Source organism: Amblyomma maculatum, chromosome 11 (genome assembly GCF_055883805.1).
Source record: "Amblyomma maculatum isolate TAMU_Amacu chromosome 11, ASM5588380v1, whole genome shotgun sequence".
In the NCBI taxonomy this organism is placed as follows: domain Eukaryota; kingdom Metazoa; phylum Arthropoda; class Arachnida; order Ixodida; family Ixodidae; genus Amblyomma; species Amblyomma maculatum.
Window position 1 is genome coordinate 12712045 of NC_139354.1, and position 23047 is coordinate 12735091.

At 42.7% G+C, this 23047-nt stretch overlaps 1 protein-coding gene across 5 annotated transcripts; it reads right to left on the bottom strand.

The window, feature by feature from the left end:
- Positions 1–1428: 1428 nt before the first annotated feature.
- On the bottom strand, positions 1429–21996 carry LOC146172884 (uncharacterized). 5 transcript variants are annotated; one of them, XM_084584822.1, is made up of 7 exons: positions 21554–21984; positions 21340–21428; positions 19463–19611; positions 17774–18049; positions 13343–13437; positions 12855–12924; positions 4631–4966 (listed from the first exon to the last, which is right to left on the bottom strand). In XM_084584822.1, exons 3-7 carry the CDS (start codon positions 19602–19604, stop codon positions 4773–4775), a joined length of 777 nt encoding a protein of 258 aa, XP_084440948.1. In that variant the 5' UTR covers positions 19605–19611; positions 21340–21428; positions 21554–21984; the 3' UTR covers positions 4631–4772. The 5 variants fall into 5 exon arrangements, with proteins under 5 accessions (XP_084440946.1, XP_084440944.1, XP_084440945.1 ...); XM_084584820.1 differs by lacking the exon at positions 12855–12924 and having other exon boundaries at positions 1429–4966; positions 21916–21996; XM_084584818.1 differs by lacking the exon at positions 12855–12924 and having other exon boundaries at positions 1429–4966; positions 21554–21979.
- Between the last annotated feature and the right edge of the window lie 1051 nt (positions 21997–23047).

The following is a 23047-nucleotide window of genomic DNA, read 5'->3' on the forward strand; positions in this document are numbered from 1 at the left end:
ATCGTCTCTTCATTTGTTGCCAACGGCATTGTCACCATGTGACACTATCATGCAAAAGAGATGCAAAATTAATTTATTACTGGCAACAGCAATAACAATGGAAAACAAAATAGAAACAATATCCTGAAGCCGACAAAGCTGTCATGGTAAATCGTTTGAATAAAAGTACACAGACACAGATCAATACACTTGTGAAAAATGAATGTTCATGAAACAAGAGTGAACAGCGAGTGCGTAAAGGGAGGAAATGTGGCACAGTATAGCACAATAAATAGGCAAAACACCTACGCATAATACGGTAAAAACATGTATACACAGTAGTACATTGAAACGCTAGGCCTTCATAATGTGTTCGCAATGGCTTGATTGATTACAAGTACAGCTTTACCCAGACCTTCTGAGCTCAGGGGGTGTGCTTCCAAGTCCTGTGAAAATCCTACATATTGGAGAGGGTAGGGCCAAAGGTCTTTTTACCTTCAGGAAATTTAGAATATTTGAATGCATTGTGAGTTATATGATGTGGCCCGGAAGCAAACACTCTGAGCTCTAAACTTCTGACAAAAATAGCACTACCTGCCTGCCACTAGCAGGAATAAATAATTTGCAACTTTATATGCAATATGTCGCTGCCATATATTTGTATTTAAATATGTCACTTTCATAATAACAAATTTAATGTGCAGTTATTATAGTTAAACACTGAATCAGAAAAAAAATGGTATGGTATTCAAGATTTTTAAACAAAGTATGAAGTAGATGCTACCTAATGACATAATAGTAACACTATAGTGGCTTAACATTTTCTATCAAGGGGTTCGCTTGCAAGTATTTCTAAGCCCAATCATACAAAACATGAAAGACTTAAGCAAATTGTACACAGCTAAAGAAAGGCCGTTCATGTGAAGATTCTGAAGGCACATAGCACTTTTGCATGTCTTGTCTGCAAATAAGGAAATACAGCGATGCAAACTGGAATGTGCACAAACACAAATATTAACATCAGACGCAACACATCTTACAAAAAACAACAGTGAGAGAAAAAGTAACACAAGCTGCTAGTCTAAGCTCTGTCAAACAATTAATTATAAAAGAAACAGATCAGAACTCTTGAAAGTGTGTCTGCTTTCCTCAACAAGTCCAATCGGACATCGAAAACCCTAGCTGTGAAATGTCTGTTCTGAAGGCTAGGAGTTGGTACTTATTCATTATTAATATAAACAGCGTGAACACGAAGACAAGGGACAAGAAACAAGAAAGCCACAGTACATGCGCTGACTCACAACTAAGCCTAAGCCGTTTACTCCGTTTGTTTTTCTGGGCCTTGGAGTAAACGGCTTAGGCTTAGTTGTGAGTCAGCGCATGTACTGTGGCTTTCTTGTTTCTTGTCCCTTGTCTTCGTGTTCGCGCTGTTTATATTAATAATCACAATTACGGAACAAAACAAAAAAGAATCGTACAAGAACATAAATAGAAGACACTGCAATTCAGGCAATTAAAGTAGAAATGCCAAACATTCTACACAAAACAAACGAAAAAAAAAAAAAACACGGAGACTAGACAGAATGGCTTCTGGCCTGCATGTATAATAATTTTACAGCCATCCCAAGAACAGCTGTCAAAAGGTAGAAACCACCAAAGAAAACTGTTAAGGTAAAAAAGTGCTTGTTAGCAAGATAGCACATTCACACTTTTTATCACATGTCACCGGGCAGGACAAAAATTACAAACTTGCATCGGGAATAAGGTCACCATTGTCAAAGAATAAGATACTGGTACGATGAAGCAGTGCTTATTGTGTGTTAGTGACCAGCTTGTTTTGCAGAAAACTAGAAACTGTCATGCAAGGGACGTGAATTCTAAGGCCATTCTAGAAATACACACAACAGTATTCTGTCCACTGTAACACAAAATTCTATCCCGTCTAATCTCATGACACTACACTATGCTTCGGTGTCATGGAGGTGCTTCAAGAGCTCTTGAAATAAACTGAAAGCGTTAACATAGAAGCCAGCAAGCTCATAACTATCGAAGTGCCACATGTTACTTAACTAAGAATTGAACCTCATCATCTTGTCAAAGGATGCGTTACTACATCAAAATAGGCTCTCACAATAAAATCCTGGTCCCTCAAAATACACTGCTATGCCAAAGACTCCACACAAGCTATAAAAACTAAAAAGGAAGGAAACGTTCCAAAATTTAACAAGCCAAGCCAACTTAGCCAGAAACACTGCCATCGCACTGCTTGTTGAAGGGAAAACGACTAAACAAAAGAACCCAAATTCTCTGAAGAATCATTTGCCTTTGCAGCCTTCCCCTTCTTGCGTTAAATGTGCGATGACAATTCAACAACAATGCAACACTCCTCTAATAAAAATTACTAACTAAAGCTGCACAGCATTGGAGTGATATGTCATCAGGCACAACTCATCAAGCGTTGCTTCCCTTCGTCACTGTTTTATGTTTACTTTCTCTCTTGTTTACAGAGTGCTTTACAGCTAAACAGAACACAAAATCCATTTCACCCACCTATGTGACCTCAAGTGTGCCTACTATAGAAAAGCAGCTCTAAGGATCTGCAATCTCATATTGAAGAAACAAAACAAATGCCGTATTCATATCTGCATTAGCTTGCATCTACTTTCAACAAGCTTGCCAACATTCAGCAAAAACCATACAAGAATAAAAATAACACAGGCTCTTTTCAAAGGGTTTGAATATGCTCTTGTAAAAGCTGCTTACATTTTTTACAACAAAAATGCAGTGACAAGCTTGCACTATACAATAAATATTCACAATAAAAGGCTCGTCCATAACATACACAATTTTCATGTGCATATTTTAACAACATAAAAACAATCTATGCATGCTAAAAAGAAAAAAATCTGAGGCTTGGGCCCTCCTATTCAGGAGCAAAGAAGTGGTAAAGTTTACTCTCAATAATTGAAACTCTACGGGGCAAAAACTTGCATGAATCACGTGGAGTTTGAATTCACAGAGCCTTTTTTGGTTCCCCCAATGTTAAATAGGCCAAACTGATAGTAGTTCAAACTGACTGGCTGTCCAATGTAAGCTAGTCTGAATGAGTTTCAACTTCACCCTCCGCTGTGGTACGCTTCTCAGCATAGCTGTATATAGAGCACTCTAAATTTGTGCTTTGAATTGCAAGGGCGATGCCTATTGATAATGCCACCTGGTTTGAGATAGCCTGCATGTGAGGGCACTGCCTTCACCTTTATCAGCATGCCAATCTAGAACTGCGATCATCAACGATCACTGGTGAAGGCACTGCAGGCTATCAAACCAAAACAGAGATAATATGCCTCAAAACGCGGTACAGCAAAGTTTTGGCGTAAGGGAACATTAAGATGAAGCAGTTTTCTTCCCGAATGTGCCAGCATATTATCATTATTCTTCATAACCTCGCACATCATACAATTTTGGCCGTGATTAGCAATTATCACCAAGAAAAGCTTTTTGTTCGACAACTACAAGCTTTACCCATTAGCATCTTAAATTTTTTTATCTTACGTTTTATTATCAGGTAACGTGAAGCAACCTAAATCTCTGCACATCTTGCGCGGTGTTGTCCCTGTTTGAGAAAATTGACCCAAGTGATGACATTCCTCTCCCCGAAGCTGTCAGACTTGGGTAATCCTGGTTCAGTAGCCGAGCGTTTTAACCACTGCGGCGAGTAGCCCACACACTTTGAAGCATGTCTTTTGAGCACTCTAGACAGTCATGTTGACGTCTCTACCTCCATCCAGCCACACAGAATCCACTGCAGGGTGCGCAAGAATGTGAACGTGGCTCAAACTCGCTTGGACCACATTCTGATTGGCGTGAAAGTGACACCGCCAGTTCTCAGTTATGATGTACTACTGATGTAGATAATAGTGGTGACGGTGTTTGCAGAGATGAAATTTTCCTGGATCACAAACAGTGTGCAAAAATTTCAAGTGATTTTCCTGATGCCATATCTTCTACAAAGCTGCGCTCTGCTGTTTAAGACAGCCAAGATGCTGCATTAGTACTGCTTACTGACCACCTTGTCACATAGGGGAACGCCTATTCATAATGATGATCATTATTCATGGTGCCAGGGCACCATCCAATCAGTGCCATGGTGCAAGGTGTTTTTGTACACTCAAGGTGAAGTCAAAGGCGTTTATCTGAACCATCTCACTTCAGATGAGGCAATGACCAGGCCAGGGGATAACTTGCACCCACTGTATCACCAGTCGGTATGCAGCAGCACCAAGTTCAAAGCATGCATCATTCACACATGTATGGCGGCTTCTGGATGACACCATTTTCACTGCCATTGGGCAGCAAAGGCAATCCAGCTGCTAAAGTCCAAAGCCTGCGATGACACCGCAAACTTAAGCGACACCACATTCAGGGAGCTGCCCCTTTTGCAAGGCTTCAATTGGAAGCATGCATATTTCGTCAAAGTGAAATGTACGTCAAAAATAGTGATGTTTAAACCACGTCAGCCACACCTGGTTCTGCAGCATCGAAATTTTCAGATATTGCCATAACGTGGTTCATTATTCACAGTCCTCCTCTGGGCACTGGGTGAGGCATCTTCAAATGTGGGATTTTGGTACGTCAAGTCAGCACCGTTACTAGGCAGGGGTTCGGGGTATCCGTTGTCATCATCATCACCAGGGGGCGGCAGAGGAGGTGGAGGAGGCAGCCCGGCTGTTGATCCGTTGAAGTCCGAACCTTCCGACAGCGCGGCAGGCGGAGGAGGCACGGGAAGTTCATTGTCATAGGCACGTTGTTGGACATCGTACACAGGCTGGCGGCCAAAACCTGGATTGCTGTAGGTCTCGGAGAAGTCGTCCTGGTAGCTGCTGCCGCTTGCATTTGCCGCCTCCTGCAAGTTCTGCAGTTTCCACAGCTGGATGTTCTCCAGGGCGCCAACGAGCACAAGGAAGATGTCGATGATGAGAATCACAACCTGTGTGGTAACGAGAAAAGGGTAGGACCCAAGAATATGTGACTTATGCCGTTCAACGAAAGAGAGATAGCAGAACCCCCCATCAGCAAACTTAGAACTATAAGACAACCTATAAAATGAAGGAAAGCTGTGATAAGGGCTGGTTGGTTCATGCTCTACATGACGAGAACAGCATGCAGATAACTATGAACAAAGAAGTCAGCACAATTTCTGTCCTCTTCAATCTGTGCTGTTTACCCTATGATTTAGATTACAGACAGGGCACTTTCATTACTAATGACACAAACTGAAGATATAAATTGCATTTTTTGAAGGAAGTCAGTACACTTTTGTTCACTGACGTCCACTTATTATTTGTGTTCAGCGGTAGATCTAAGTATAGGGGGAGTGGCCTCATCAGCTCTAAGAGAAGTTTCATGAGGAAAGAAATCATTAAAATATTTTTCAATGAAGCAAGACCAAGAAATGCATTACACAGATAGGAAATCCCTCCATACCACTCTCTACAAAAGGTACCCACAAATTTTCCCCTTTGTTTGTTTCTTTCGCTTAATGACAGTTTCCTAGTAGCCTGTAATACAGTTGTTAAGAACTAACAAAGACTAAATGTGCAATGAATGTGGATGCGGAAAAATGTGTGCAAAATGCATCGTGTATGAAAACTGGGATGGAATTTTTGTTGGATCGGCCCAGAAACCGCCAGTCATACTTTTTTTTTCTCAAAAAGGCATACCAAGAATCCTGTGAAAAGCCTGCAAAGTTACAGAATGGGGTAAAAAGAATTACAGTCACTGACCAAGTGAACATGAAAAAAAGACGTTTCGGAACCCGTATGAGTTCCTTGATTACAATGAGGCGGACAAGGAGAGGGAATGTAAATTTAAAGGCGAAGTTGGTGACATAATGATTGTACATAAATTAATGGCATGTTTCCTGTAGTGCGATTCATGACTCTGGTTGTCGTTTGAATGAATGATGACTCAAGCAGCAGCTGCATTGTCAGATATTTGTCTTTGACTAAGTCTGTAGCATCGTCCCAGGCAATCTGGTGCCTCACTTTGTGCGCGTGCTGTGTCAGGGCACTTGAAGCAATCTTCTTGTTTCGAACATCACACTGGCGTTCCTTCAATCTTTGTGTGAACTTCCTAGTTTCGCAGATATAAACTTCATTACAACCGCCACAAGCTATCTTATAGACCACACGAGGGAATTGAACAGAAGGCAGGGGGCCTTCAACATCAACAAGCATATTGCGAAGCTTGCAGGTCGGCACGTGTCCAATGCGCAAGTCATATTTTTAAAATGCACGGAACAGAGCTTCACTAACACCATGTATATAAGGAATCCCTGCAGTAGCCGAGAGGTCTTGGAATCCTGTGAAAAGCCTGCAAAGTTACAGAATGGGGTAAAAAGAATTACAGTCACTGACCAAGTGAACATGAAAAAAAGACGTTTCGGAACCCGTATGAGTTCCTTGATTACAATGAGGCGGACAAGGAGAGGGAATGTAAATTTAAAGGCGAAGTTGGTGACATAATGATTGTACATAAATTAATGGCATGTTTCCTGTAGTGCGATTCATGACTCTGGTTGTCGTTTGAATGAATGATGACTCAAGCAGCAGCTGCATTGTCAGATATTTGTCTTTGACTAAGTCTGTAGCATCGTCCCAGGCAATCTGGTGCCTCACTTTGTGCGCGTGCTGTGTCAGGGCACTTGAAGCAATCTTCTTGTTTCGGACATCACACTGGCGTTCCTTCAATCTTTGTGTGAACTTCCCAGTTTCGCAGATATAAACTTCATTACAACCGCCACAAGCTATCTTATAGACCACACGAGGGAATTGAACAGAAGGCAGGGGGCCTTCAACATCAACAAGCATATTGCGAAGCTTGCAGGTCGGCACGTGTCCAATGCGCAAGTCATATTTTTAAAATGCACGGAACAGAGCTTCACTAACACCATGTATATAAGGAATCCCTGCAGTAGCCGAAGAGGTCTTGGAATCCTGTGAAAAGCCTGCAAAGTTACAGAATGGGGTAAAAAGAATTACAGTCACTGACCAAGTGAACATGAAAAAAAGACGTTTCGGAACCCGTATGAGTTCCTTGATTACAATGAGGCGGACAAGGAGAGGGAATGTAAATTTAAAGGCGAAGTTGGTGACATAATGATTGTACATAAATTAATGGCATGTTTCCTGTAGTGCGATTCATGACTCTGGTTGTCGTTTGAATGAATGATGACTCAAGCAGCAGCTGCATTGTCAGATATTTGTCTTTGACTAAGTCTGTAGCATCGTCCCAGGCAATCTGGTGCCTCACTTTGTGCGCGTGCTCTGTCAGGGCACTTGAAGCAATCTTCTTGTTTCGGACATCACACTGGCGTTCCTTCAATCTTTGTGTGAACTTCCCAGTTTCGCAGATATAAACTTCATTACAACCGCCACAAGTTATCTTATAGACCACACGAGGGAATTGAACAGAAGGCAGGGGGTCTTCAACATCAACAAGCATATTGCGAAGCTTGCAGGTCGGCACGTGTCCAATGCGCAAGTCATATTTTTAAAATGCACGGAACAGAGCTTCACTAACACCACGTATATAAGGGATCCCTGCAGTAGCCGAAGAGGTCTTGGAGTGGCTATCCTAGGTTGCGAAACTTTCTTCTCAATATGCGAAATAAAATGGGTGGAATATTAATTCTTGTAAACCTCGTGCCGTATCTTCTTAAGCTTGGACTCCCTGTTTTGGCCATTGCATAGCATTTTAGCACGAGTCATGAGTGAGGAAACAACCGACTTCTTGTGAGCCATTGGATGATTCGAGTTAAAGTCTAGATATCGTCCTGTGTGTGTAGGCTTGTGGCACGCGGTGAACGAAAGGTCGTAGTTCTTTCGTTTCACAAGCAGATCGAGAAATGGCAGGCAGTTTTCCTTTTCGAATTCGACAGAACTGCAGGTTCAGTTCTACTAAATTTAGAACTCGCAAAAATTGAGAGGTGTCTTGCAGGACCACATTGTGTCCATTTTTGCGCAGTCTTTCAGCTGCCAATAGCCTGGCTTCTTTCAGCCATTTCGAGAGCACCCCAATGGCACGGGTACATGCTTCCTTTCGTACGCTTGGGGAAAGTTGATTTACGGCCAGTTCCACAGAACAGATCACCTTCTGCTTGTCAGGTGCTCGATGAACGGTGAAATTCAGACCCTGAGAAAGAACGCTGACCTCACTTGTTGTGGGCTAGTAGGACAAGTTCACCAAGTCAAGCTTGCCATCTGATGATAGTTGCGGTCGCAGAGCCTGCCGTTTCTTTTCTTGAGACAATCTGCATTGACCCTCTCTTCCACTGGTGGTAAAGTCGCCATGTAGCTGTACATCTGGAAGGCGACCCTTCAACAATGTACTCTAGTTGTCGACGAGCAAAAAATGTGTCTGTCTCTAAGTTCTTGATCTTCTGGCAGCATTCCTGCACATAAGCTTGTACCAACTTTTTTTCTGCTTGCCGCATGATCTGGTATCCCCAGGAGTCCGTACAGGCGTCTTCAGGTGAAGCGACTGAGGCACCGAATTTTCCTCTTCGCACGTCTGGTTGAAAGCCAGGTGGGTCTTGAAAGCGAAAACTCTTAAGATGAACGAAGCATACTGCCGTATTATTTATTTATTTATTTATTTATTTCATAATACTGCAGGCCTTATGGCCCAAGCAGGAGGGGCATACCAGGTAACAATCACACACAGAAAAAACAAAAAATACAATACACACTACAATTCGGCGAGAAAAAAGGAATCATAATAGTAATAGTAATTTTTAAACAATTTGACAGTCTAACAAATAAAAATAGGCAATAACACACAGCACAATTCGGCATGAACAAAGGAAACAGATATAAAGTACCGAACAGTTGAGCAGCCTAACCAAACAAATGACCTTCCAGTGCCTTGTTAAAATTACTGCTTTGGAAAAGAAATTCTGGAAGCAAATTCCAATCAGAGATGGTCCGTGGGAAAAAACTGTACTTAAATGAATTTGTTCGGGCAAAGACAGGTTGCAGCATATGTTCCCTAGTGTGTCGTGTTCGTCTGGCAGTAGAAGGTTGGACAAAGTTAAGTAATGGAATATTAACTTCCTGTGACAGAATCTTACGAAGAAACAAAATTCTGTTCATTTTGCGGCGGACTGAAAGGAGCGGGATGTCATTTTCTACCATCATCTGTGTGGGAGAATCAGATCTGCTGTACTTGTGGAAAATAAACCTGACTGCTTTCCTTTGTATCATTTCAAGAGCAGTTATGTTCTTTTTTGTGTGAGGGTCCCAAATGATAGAGGCGTACTCGAGCTTAGTTCGGATGAATGTGTTGTATGCCAAAAGTTTGATATTAGAGGGGGCGCGATTAAGTTTGCGTTTTAGGAAGCAGAGTATTTTAGTGACTGCGCCTTATCCGTAATTACTCTTGCAGTACAAGTAGTCAAGGAACCCGTATGGGTTCCAAAACGTCTTTTCATGTTGACTTGGTCAGTAACAGTAATTCTTTTTACCCTACCACCTCCTGACCAGACGAACTTTCATCGAACCCGTGACTACTAAAGTTACAGAATTTTGCCGAAGGCTGGCTAAACATTCATTGCGTTCGTACAGGCATATTATAGGCTACATGCTTAGAACTTCCTTTTCACAAAATGAAATTTTCAGCTATGAAAATTTTCAATGCAGTGTCACTGAGATATCTATATAGAGGGAATAACTTTACAGGAGAAATCTAAAATTAGCATATTTCAAAAGGAATGATTGCCTTGACCCGCAGTATAGTCCTAAATGTGAAACAATACAAATTAATCCAAACAGATAAATGAGTTCTTAACAAGTATACTCTGCCAGGTGGGTATATATCTGGTGAGAAAACGGAAACAGAGAAAAACAATAATAGTTGAAGCATTCTCTGAAAGAATTTTTTAGAGTATTCCGCATGGAACTAAGCAGCAAGACTTCAGTGTATTGTTTACAGACTGCAATTTTATCTTGGTTAAGTCAAGCTCATACTGCCCCTGCAGTTACCCCAGGCACAGCCGCAGTCATCGTGTCCACATAGTTCCGCAGTGTCACTGTACTGATTACATATTGTGTCCTTAGTCTCCAGACTTGTAAGCACCATCTGCCATGAGAAAGCTTTTGAAAGGTGGAAAATAAATTTTCTCATCAAAAGCTGGTCATTATCCGTCCAGCCGGACTACACCAAGGGCAAAAGCCCCTCCCATATCCCTCCAATTAACCTGATCGTGTTCTAGCCGCATCTGCTTGACCCTTGCAAACTTCTTAACCTCATTTGGCCACCTAACTTTCTTGCTCCCCTTGGTATTTAATTTGTTACCCTTAGCAACCATCAGTTATCCTCTCTTCGCGGTACATGTCCTGCCCACGTCCATTTCTTCTTCTCGATTTCCACTAGAATGTCATTGACTTGAGTTATTTCTCTGACCCACTCTGCACGATTCCTATCTCTTAACGTTACCCCTACAATTTTTCGTTCCATAGCCCTCTGCGTTGTCCTCAACTTAAGTGGAACTCTCTTGGTTAGCCTCCACGTTTCAGCCCCATAGGTGAGTACAGGTAAGATGCAACTGTTGTATATTTTCCTCGTGAACGGTATCCGGCACTGCCCCTTTAACTCTTTCGGGACCGCCCGAAAAGAAGGCAATTGTGATACAACTTGGAAAATATTTTTTATTCAATGACATTTTCTGCTAGCTTGTTGTAACATATATTGTTATGCAGCTAAATGAACGCACTTTCACGAGAAAAAAATTGAGATGCCTTAAAAATATACATGATATCACAAAAAAATCTCAAAATATAACTTTTCTTCTTAAAAAAACATAAAAAAGAAGGAAATTCTTGAATACGGAAATAAAAAAGAGTAATAAAAATATTTCAGAATATACAAAATGTGATACAATGCCTCTTTTCTAACTTCAAGACAAAAAAAAGCAGTAGAAGCGGCTGAATCGCGCGACTGACGCTTTTTTCTTTGCGCGGCCTGACGCGAGGTTGACGCCATGGTTCTCAATCTGCGCCGCCGCCGCGCCAAAGATTAAAATCTCTCCCGCGTCGCCGCCTGCCGTGAAAAAGACAAACTACACCAAAACCGAAAGTTTAGATACTAGACTACTCACTAGATGGCGACATGTGTTCCAATGAGCGGATATTTGAGCTTGAGAGCGCGCGCGATTTGATCGTGCATTTTTACACGATGGCCTATGGCGCGGTCCCGAAAGAGTTAAAGTTGACCCTCAGTAGCGCTGAGTACTATGGGCAAACATCAGAAATGGGCTATGGTCGGTAGCGGTGCAGGGGCGGCAAATTAGGCTGCTTATTCTGCATCATGGGATGTTGCACTCAAAACCGACTTACACATGAGAAGGTTTCAAAATACATGTGGCCATCAGCTTTGCTCTGAAACATCTTTGAGCAAAGATGATTCAGTTGCTTAAAGAGACCAAGCGCTAGGTCAGTGTTTCTCAAATAGGGGTCCACGAACTCCACATCCACACACTCAAAAGAAAAAAAAAAAAAAAAAAAAGGTCGCGCGATAGTTCTGCCTTGGCTAGATAAAGTTTTGCAGGGTTAAAAGCACAGAGGTTCAGACCAGACTTTAGTTTATTAAAGCTAAAGAAACGCGAGAGGAGTTTGCAAACGGAGAGTTTGCACGAGAGAGAGAGGAAGAGAAAAGCAGACTATGGTGTTCGATTGACGCCGGCATCGGTGAAACTCGAGTTCTGGCTGCAGGGCTGGATGGAGCTGCAATGCAAAGCGTTTCAGCGAGTGGATAGCACAGTGTTGAGGCAGTCGAATTTCTTTTATAGCAGCATGCATACTCAAGCGACGAGTCGCCACTTCCCCACATCATTAGAGATTATCAGTGCAGAGTAGTGTCCATTACAGTCTCCAAACTCAAAGCTGTTGCGGCAGATGAATGTATGCCTCATCGATGATCGAGTTAGTGAGCTGCAGTTACGGTTTCACTCACGGAATTAAAAACCTGACGCCATCTTCCTTAGCACTGAACATATTGGTGATTGAAAATGATGCTCCTCCACTCCCTCCTCAACTCAGTGCACACCAGAGCACAAGAAAAAAATGAAGAAATCAAGTTGTGACATCCCCTCCCCATGCCCCGTCTCGTCCGCGTCACTTGGGAGTGTCACATGAGTGGACGCTCCCAGCAAGTTCCGATGACATCATCAGAAAGGAAGTGCACGGGAAGGTGCTGCCTTATCGGCTGCATGTGGGTGTCAGGAACAGTTTTTTAAAATTCTTCTGTATATTGTAGACTCCGCACAAAGCTTTCAAATTTCACTCAAACACTCACGAAGACCACCTTTGTGGATTTCTTGCATTGGAATAGTATTACCGAAAGTAATGTTTCAACAAATCTTTAATAACTGTGAACAAACCAGTCAGTTTCCCCAAAATTAAGGGCTAGCTGTAGTAGAACCAAATAATTCTATATTCATCTGGTCGAGGTTCATCAACTTGAAAAGTTCTTATTAGCTGGAGGCAAATGCACAATTCATAGCTGTCCCCTTGCTTGCATCAGTTACCCCAATGTGTTGATTCTTATGTGGTATGTATTACCTATGTTTTACAGAGCGTGTCATATAACCACATGCACATGGTTACACACAATGGCATCACTTAAAGGCGACCATTTTTCATGCCAATGCCACTGCACATATCTTTCAATCATGTCGGTCACCAAAAAACCTGAAAAAACTTAGGCAGTTTTCTCAGGTTGCAGTGCACAAACAATCACAGCACAATTTTCTCACATACCATGAACTGCATCTTAAAATACACCAGCACAGCACTACACAGAAATGTCCTACCTTTTACCTGCATAATTAAAATCACTGACGATGTCAATGCCACCGCATCTCTGTGACATCATACTGTCGATGCTTGTCTGAAAGTTAAAAAGTAGCAAAATGAAAGTGTTTTCAGTTGTCTTCAACGCTTTGCGTAGGTCAAAGCTAATTGATGGCAATGAACAAAGCTAGGAATGCATCAGTTGATGTTTACAGTACACTGTGCATAGTACTGAGCTCCATTTGAAGGAGAAGACGAGACAGGGCGAGCATGAATGAAAATGATGTCAATAAATTATTAACATAAGCAAAAGCGGAAGAATGTTAAAAGTAGAGAAAAACTGCCACTTTGTCTCAAGCTGGCTCGAGCCGTTGGCTTCCCCCACTGGCAATAGCCAAGCAGTTGATCTTATTTCAGTCCATGTTCTGCATTAGGGGATGTCACACCTCTGGATTTACATAATGCCGGAAAGAAAGTATACTACCGTGGCTAAGAGAGTGTGTGGTCAGTTTTACCTGGATCCAGAAAGCCCATCCTTGTAGTACTTCGTAGTTGTTTGGATGGTCCGTTCCCATGCTTCCAAGGATTACCACAATCACTGCAAGAACCACTGAAAAAAACAAAAAACGCGTATGTCAGAGCATCGAGTGTAACTATCCATGTGCTGAAAGCCGACATTCACTATTGCCCTCTAACTGGGCTTTACATGCTAACGAGCAGATTTACGTATTCTTGAGGCAACAAAACTAAAAATGATAGTGACAAGTGAATATTTTCTTTCCACCATGAGGAAGTATCTTTGGCACATCCATCATTATAGCACTTACCAAAAGAACAGTTGCATCATTTACACCAGTGCGACGTACGTGCAACGTTTCTTTTTTTTTTTTTCCTGAACAACCGCTGGTTACGCAACAGTGCAAAATTACCGGAAAGATTACATAATATTTTTGCGAAATTCCAACTTGCAGCTTGACGTTACATCACAATAACAAAAGCACGTCTTGAATGTAGCATAAAAGATGGGACATAGAACAATGCTGTGGTAGAAGTCTAAGTATGGCGAACGTAAGGAGATGAGAACGCAATTAACTATGCCTGAACATTCTCCTATGGTCCACAGTTTGAGCATTACCTCTTAAACGAAGTGCAGCATACAAGTTAATCACATGAATTTTCAGTGCATACGCCTTCAGCAAGAAGGGCACGTCAATGAGTGCCAATGCTTACAGTACAAAATATTCATTCGGACTCCAGTGAAATGCACGGAACTACCACAAACACCACAAAATATTGCCCAGCACATAACAGCACGACCGGTCTTTATTGGTTAATCAAATCCTCGTGTAGTTCATTTTCTCACACTGGCTTTCACTCAACCATATATGCTTTGATGAAAGATGTCAAAACATAAGTCAGTACCAGAATTTGATTTAGGCTTGTTACCCTCAATTCTAAGTCATCTTCTGCACATAATGCAGACTGCAAAGCCCTCCTCAGCAATTTTTTCTTTTTGCCAACACGTGGACTTTCAAGAGTCCATAACTTCAAGTATATAACCACCAAATAAATTGTGTGCCAAAGTTATTTTCCCAGCTCCGGGGTGACAAATTAAGTACATCTCTTATTCATTCAACCATTTTACTTACAAAGCTATTTCTGGTCAACAATTACCTGCCGACATGCACATTTCCAATTCTCCACGCAATTTTGTATTCAAGGAAATTGAAAATATAGGCTAACGAAACTAGCGGATGATATTTTTTTGTGTAAGAAGAAAAATGGCTTGCATGCTGAATTTATCAATTATTCATGCAGAGTACTGGCTATAAAGACATTTATGACACCTCATAACACAGGAGGCCACAACTCTATGAAAGGAACGGTTTAGATGAATATCAGGTTTAGAACGGTTTAGGATGAATATCATTTAGTGTGCGCTCTAAGCGCAATACTCTGATAAAGTGAAAACTCATCATTTTGACCCCATTAATTCAGAAATAAGGATATCTCGAACTGCCGCGACACTCCTGTTAAATGCCCACATAAGTAAACGGCATTGGAAGCTCATTATTCGGAAACCCGGCAGCTGGCTCCCAAAGTAGCGCGAGGTATATGGCCTGCTCAATGAAAGATCGTCCAAATATCTGTTCTCAGAACTGAATTGTATATTACATACTTTCCCGCACCCGTCTGACATGTGTTGAAGATTGCCAGGCCAATGGAATGCAGGGTTTCTAGAACAGAGTTGTGTTTACAGTGCTTTTCCACCAGACGATGGCGATGGAAGCTATCGACCGTGCAGATCAGCCTGCCAACCGAGCTCGTAACTGCGTGTTGGTTAACATAATAGCTGCCTTGTCATTGATTCTTTTTTTAATTTTTGTTGGCGTCATGCCTCAGCGGCGCCAATTTCCTGTTCTTCTACTACTATGCCAAAATGCCATGCTCGTCATGATGTTCAACCTCTTTACGATGAAGCCTATGCCACGTGTGAAAAAGTTGTCGGTCTACCGCACTCTGCACACTGAAGGAAGTCACGAAGACCTCTGCCATCACCAAGCACTTATTTTCTGCGTTCCCAACAGCGTGCAAAGCATTTTGAAAACCTACAGAAGCTTGACACTGTTACAGAGTTTTCATTTAAAAGTACTGATAAACGCTGCCCAGATTTTCATCAACTAAATCTTGCTTGCACTAGAGCAGTTTACACCAGTGCTGGAAAGAGCCATTCAGTAAATTAACATTCGGGTAAGCCTGATTGTTTTCCACTCCCTTTAAGTCTAAAATTAAGGAGGTTTAACAGTATGAAGAGAGTCAAAGTGCACTTCAGAGCAGGCTTTAAAGCTGTCTGACTGCAGCTTTAAAGCTCCTAGCGAATAAGAACAGCTCATTGCGATATGTATTGAAGCAAAAAAAGGGGCATGAGTAAGTGACACTAAGGAAAGGAGAGAAAAATACTATTTTGGGAAAAATGCTAATCTGAAGGAAGAACTAACTGCATTGATCGTTTTAGATAGGATGCAACGAAGTGAAAAGGACAGGCAATCGATTGGTATATATCTTCAAAATAGGCATTGCATGTCCAGGCAAGCATATGACCACACAAGAGAAAGATCGCATTTGGTACAATGAAATCTCATTGATACGATCCTGCTTAATACGTTTTTCAGCATAATATTTTTGGTTTCTTCTTTCCCGCCTGACACCTTACACAGGTATGGCATTTTTGTACGTCTAATACGATTGTATTTCCTGGGGGTTTGGATAATACGATCAGGAAAATATTAAAAAAATCTCTCGTGATTTTTATTTTTGCGCCAAGAGGCAGCGAGATTTATAGCGGGAATCAATAGTAGCTGCAGCTGCATCGATGACAAGGTATGTGGTGTAGGGAGGATGTCGTCGGTGCCATTTGTGTTGGTTCTTTCTTGTGTTCAGCTTACATTTGTTCATACTAGTGGTTCTGCTTTGGTGACGCGTTTCACCTGTGTGTTTCGTCACGTCTAGGAAGTGGAAAACGTCGCTAAAAGGAAAACTCGATATCCTTTCAGTAAAAGTTGATGAAAATCTGCGGAAGAAACGTGTGGACCTGGCACACGAACTTTGCCCGTCTCCATGCTGAACACAATCGTCGGTAAACGAGAGGAAATTCCGAAGAACATCCAAGTCTTCGGCGCCGGTGTGAAACAAACAAGGGGCTCACAGCATGGTAAAATGGAAGAGATTGTCCTGGCATGGTTCAAGGAAGCAAGGGCGGGGGCATGAACGCTGACAGCATGTTCTTTGCAAGAAAGTGGATGAGATGATTGTGCTCTTTGGACATGGAAGATTTCAAGGCATCAGCCGGGTGGCTCCACCTTTTCAAAATGTGGCATGGTCCGTCGTACAAGACAGTTTGCCGGTGGTAATTTCGCAGTACCAACCAAAGAACGTCTTCAGTGCAGATAAAGCTGGATTGCTCATCAACCATCAGCCTGAGAAAAGTCTCAACATGAAAGATGAGACATGTCAAGGACGCAAAAAAAGAAAAGAGTGACTGTGTTGTTGCGCTGCAATGCAGACGGGACTAAAGAGCTTAAGTCTACAGTCAATGGAAAGATTTGGAAGCTGCGCTGCTTCTCCCGTAACCAGCACCTTCCTCATTTACAAGGATGACTAGGAAGGCATGGATGACTGGAGTCTTTTCCACAGAGTTCCTCACCCTTCTGGGTGCCCGGATGCGTGCCAGAAACCGTAAAATTCTTCTCTTCCTTGACAATTCTGCCGCGCACTCTGTTGATACTTCACGGCTGCAGAACTTGAGAATTATCTTCTTGCCGCCAAACCGCACCAGTCACTTGCAACCTCTTGATGCAGGCATAAAAAAAAATGTCAAGTTTCTTGGCAAAAATCGACCGTAAGGACGCAAGCTTGTAGGTGGACCTTCTTGGTGCCATCCGTTTTGTCATGTCATGAGATCGTGTCAAACTGGAAACAATTGCCAACTACTTCAAGAAGTGTGGTTTTTGTGAGCCTGGCGATGCCGTGAAGAATGAAGATGACAGCACCGAGATTGACATCCCCAATTGAGGTGATCTCAAGGCAGACACTTGATCTCAACGCAGCCACCCCAGGCTCATAAGAAACTGATCGCAATTCTCCTTGTCTAGCGTAAGAATAATAGTAGCAATGACAATGATAATGATGACAGCAGCAATGATGGTGATGATGATGGCAGGGATGACAATGACAATGCAGTTAGCGAAAACAGCCCTGCAAAGTGGCTTTCGTTATTTCCGCTCCTAAGCAGAGTTAAGCGCAGTCCTCTAATATTTTTTTCCTCTCTGTTTTTATTGCACACTAATTAAAACCCCACTGCTGTCTGTCTACTGTCCTGAACTTTTAGCAGAGTGGCTACAGACTACATTGTGAGTAATGCCCAGTGCACAATCAAGCACACTTACGTGCAATGACCGTGACAGTTGTCTTGGCCAGGCAGAGGAAACGGACATCGAGACAGCCGTCCTCAATGTTCCGAATCGACTGGACCACTCGCACTAGGATGAGTGGGAATGCACCCAGCAGGCACAGGAGATGGATGATGGCCAGAGCACCGGCGGCCGTGCTCAATCCCGTCAGCCTCAGGTAGGTGATCGGAGACTCACAGTCCTCGAAGAAGAATGGCACGCGCTCGCTGCAGACATACCACAGTCCAAAATGGCCACGCTCGAGGACTGCTCCTGCCAATTTGAAAGTTGGAAAGGATAGAACCAGCTTCACCAGCAGCAGCACACGAACTACATCCATATGAAAGCAAAGGTGTTATAGTGATCCCAATGTACAGCCTTGGTCAAAAGTCCGGAAGCCAAATGATTTTCGACTCAATCACAAAATGAAGCTGTCACAGCACCATTAATGCATAAAGGGCCATGAAATGCTATGAGATAGTTCCTCTCCGTGACAAGAAATCCTTTCCTAACATTTTAAATATCATTTGGCCTTTAATGATGATGTGACGGCTCCATTTTGCGGCTGAGACGAAAATCCTTTGACTTCAGGACTTTTGACCAAGGTTGTACCCTTGTTCTCCTCCAAATGTAGCCACTATATCTCAAAAACTTGTTAATCCCGTTTCCCAACCTGACTTTCACTGGGTCATGGCTTTTTTTGTGTGTGTCTCCAAGAATACACTCTGTTACACCAACAGACTCTGAGTTTTCTCCCTTGCAACATTACGAGTACAGTACGGTAAGATAACACCAATAACATCAGCTTGATAGCCACTCAATTCACAATGTTCTTTTTGTCTTCTAGGCTTGCCTGCATTCTCTTCAGAGCACACCTTGCTTGTCTGAATTTATTTTCAATGCGGTTCTAGAATCGAAACTTCCCTCTGAGAAAGTGAAGGAAGTCATGAGGGAAGCAGGGAGGTAATAATTGAACCAGAAAGGCATGTTATGATGACTGCCCTTTGCTACTCAACATAGAAAATGATAAAAAAAATATGATAAGGCAATAAGTGACACTACACCCCCTAAATTCGCATCCCCCAATCTATCAAAAAACAAACTTCAGATGTGCAAACTAGGCCCCATTTGCTCCCCACCTCTTTCCTTGTTCGAAAAAATGCCTAATTTGTTTCAAGCCTGGCCTGAGGATTAGTGCTGAACTCTGGAAGAAAAAAAAAATGCAGAAGGAACTGATGCCATAGAAGCAAACAAACTTTGCAGCTTTGATGTCTAACACTCAACACAAATCTGTCTGAACAACCACAAAGCTGACATTTTGCCTCATCAAAAAATTTGGTGATGCCAGAGATGAATACAAAAACTCGCACTGCTTACTGATCAATCCTCAATGCCATTACACCATGCATGAGCAAGAAGTGCAAGATCTCTTTCGATACATCTTTATACTGGCATGTTACATTTGTTTTGTGCAGAAAACGTCAACCAAACAGTTATTCTAATTCAAGATAAGCAACACACAGCCTCAGGACTAGCTTTATTTCTCCAATCCTCTTTCAGACAAAGCTTGCTGTGGGCTATGAAATGGCTTTAATTTGTCATTTTTCTAATTGATAAAAAGGTACACCCTTTTAAAACACTGACTCACAGTTGATCTCTTGAGGTGCAGTATAAAAAAATGCTCGCCTTGATTGGTTTTTGCTGTGAAGGTGCCCCAGTAGGAAGGGGGCAGGGAGACCAGCTGCAGGACAATGTTGATGAAGCACAGAATGGACTGGCATCCTGGCAGCACAGCTGCTCCCAGATTCATGCTGACACTCCTGAACATGTTACACCTGCACAAAGGAATATGACCGTTTCTTCCTCGTTGTGCTTTGTGGCTAGCTAAATCAACAAGTAAATTCCTAACAGTTCATGCACAGAGAAACAGTTCAACAGTTCTAAAGCAGTTACATATGTGAAAAGCACAGCTCAAGCAATTATCCACTCAAATTTATTTCGACCTCCAAGTCTGTCACGTAAAAAATCACAAATAAATTTGGTTTGGTTTGTATATCATATAAATAGATGCATATGGTATGCTAGTATTAAGAGTTCAATAATTCCAAGCATATAAAAATTTTGGTTTGGGCTCTTGGTTCATTGCAAAGTACAAATGGAAGCAGCGCAACTAAATGAGGACATAGGATACACAAGAAAGGAAAAACATAGTCCTGTTTTGAGAGTGCCTTTGATGCTCTCATTTAGTTGCATTGGTTTCATCTGTGCTTTAAAGCTTTGGTGTGGTTTGGTTTGTGGAGTCTAGGTTCTAAAGCGACTCAAGCTATGAGAGAAGCCGCAGTGGAGGGCTCAAGAAATTTCAACCACTTGGGATTGTTTAATGTGCACCGACATAGCGTAGCACACGGGCGCCTTGCTTTTTGCCTCCATCAAAAAGCGGCTGCGGTGGCAGGGATTCGATCCCGCAGTCCTGAGCCCAGAAGTTGAACACCCTAACCACTTCACCACCGCAGCGGGGCTGTACCTTTAAGCATATGTTCAACACATACTAAAAAGTCCAATTGCTTAGGTATGTTTCACCTGCCCAGCTTCATGATATCACTTGCATAAGCAATTTTATGGTTCCACAAAGGTTATGCTTGCACAAAACATGGCAACATTATTAAGCATTTTACATTATAGAAACAGTATCACATTTATAAGCATGCTATGCCAGTAAAAGCCATCTGAATATTCTGAATGTATGCTGTATGCATGTGAGCAGTCACAAAGATATAGCAGAAAGTAGGATGCATATTCTGAGTTTGTGTCGTTATCCAAAGTGTCCCTATCTCCCTGACCTCGAGTCATCTGTTTGGTGGAGACACTAGAACCAGAAGTGGTAGTTTCCACCAAACAGATGACTGGATGTCGGGGAGATAACGACACAAACTGGGAATATGGATCCAGGCTAGGCATGGTGTGTAATGTGTTGAAAGTAAGGTCCTTTTTTACATTCCAGGAGGTCGTTGTGTAATGCTTAAAATCGGCAACCATACCAAGGTGCCTCTCCACGCGCGTGCAGCTGCAGTTCTGCCAAAACGTATTTGCACCTATCATAAGAGAATAGACGCAAACCACACACACATATTATCATATAGTAAGTTTTTGCCTCATGTTTGTCTCTAAATTATTTTTTTATTATTTTTGTTAAGAATGTTCGCAGACACCTAGCTCAGCGAAACAGAGAACCTCCAAAGTCCTGGCCAAACAAAATGTCACTCGCTGCATATATATTTATTTACACGCAATGACAATTTTCATATTCAAAAAGAGACTACCAGTATTTTTGTTATTGCTTTCTGCCTGAGGATACTGTGGCATATGTGAAAGAAGTCAAAGCTTGCACAGTTATGAAAAGCAATAGTGTTGTCGACAGCACTATATGAACATATGCAGTTCAAAAAATAAAACAAAGTGACGCGCAGGCACTCACACACAATGTGAACAGCACTAAATGCAGCCACAATAAAAAGACAAACTTTAACAATTGAGGGCACTGTGCAAAACAATTCACGTTATACCTGAGTTGTTGAAAAGCAGACCTCTTTCTTCCTTCCTCGTCCTTGCGCTGTAGTCATTCTGCGCTAGCTGACATCGAAACAGCACGATCCTGCGTCGAAAAGGAACACGTGTTTCGCGCAGTCAAACACACATCTGCGACGAAATAAATAAGGTTACCGGCTACACACCTAGAAAACAACAGTGCGGACGCATTTCATTAAGACGAGTACTGACCGCTAACATCGTGACAGCTCTTGCTTCGGCGTTTACAGGGCTGCAGATCGACGCTCCGAGAACTCAGAAAGCTTAGCACCGGTGCGTAAACGCGAGGAATTCTGCCAACGCAGACTTTCGGGCCAAATACGACCACGAATCCGCGGACACCCACATGGCAAGCGTGCGAGGCGGGCGGCTTTCCGCCAAGCCCCTTCATTCACAAAAAAGCCGCCGCAACCTGGATGTAATCACTCAAATGTAGGTCACCGTTGCATCGAAGCTCACGAACTCTCAAAAACTGCACATCTGTCCGCTCACTTGAGATCGCCTAGCTGCTGAACCGAGGGTCTACGAACGAAACCAAACTTTTTCAAACTTACGACCTCCATTCGTGCAGGAGAACTTTTTTTCTTGCGCGCGCTTCGCGCGCGCTGAAGCACACGTTTGCTGCCTGATGGCGCTACCATCGTGGGCGCCAGAGAACCGGCTCTGCTACTTCCAAATGATAATACAAACGGCGCCAACATTTGAAGGCCTTTCGATTTCTGTTCAAAATTCGACTACAATGAGGCCTACGAAGTGCCCCCCGACTTGCTTTACAGTGTTCAGCAGCGCAAGCGCCAACTTTTTGCGCCAAAAAAGCGGTATTTATAATTGGCGCGGTAACATCTACGCTGGCCGGTGAATGAACGTCGTCGATATGGCCTTGAGGGTAGGGAGCTGATGCGATCCGCCCACAGCCGACTTTTAATGATTGAGAGTGTAGGCTAGCAGCGGCCTCGATGCATAAACCGGTATATAGTACGCGTTGATACGTTTTTCTTACATGAGCCTGAAATAATTTAGCCGTCAATGAATAGTGAACAAAGTCGCACGGCGATTTAGGCGCGACGCCAGGCCAAAGTTGGCGTTCCTGTTTGCTTTCGAACTTTTCACGCCAGAAGCCGAAAGGTCTGAATCAGCCAGCAGGCCACTGAAAATATTTAGAAAAAGCTTCGCTAATGCGTCAGATGCGCGGGAAATCAACGAAGTGCCCAAAGATACGACCGCGCAGCCAGCCTATCATCCGTACGGCGGACGTCGCTCGCGGCCCATGGCTATGCCTTGTTGTATGCCTTGTTGTATGTTGTATGTATGTCTGCTATGCGCACTACGCATTTTTTTTTTCGATTTTCGAGCATCTACAAAAAGAAATTCGCCCGTCCTTGCACATCCGAGTTCCCGAAAAACAGTCTCGTGGCCTACCACCCGGCCCAACCTTACTTTTGAAGTAAAAACGTCCCTGGAAAAAAATGTCCCCGGAAGAATTGGCCCCAGATAAAACGTCTCCGGAAAAAACGTCCCCAGCCAAAAATTGACAGTGGGAATGAATCGCCCCTGGAAATCACTTCGCAATTTGTCTGGCTTCCAGTTTCCCAGCTCTTTAAGCAGTCGGGACTAATTGAGAAACTATAGAACTGGTCGGCTGAACTTGTGGTTTTCGGGAACTACCTACGGCAGGAGGGGTCACTG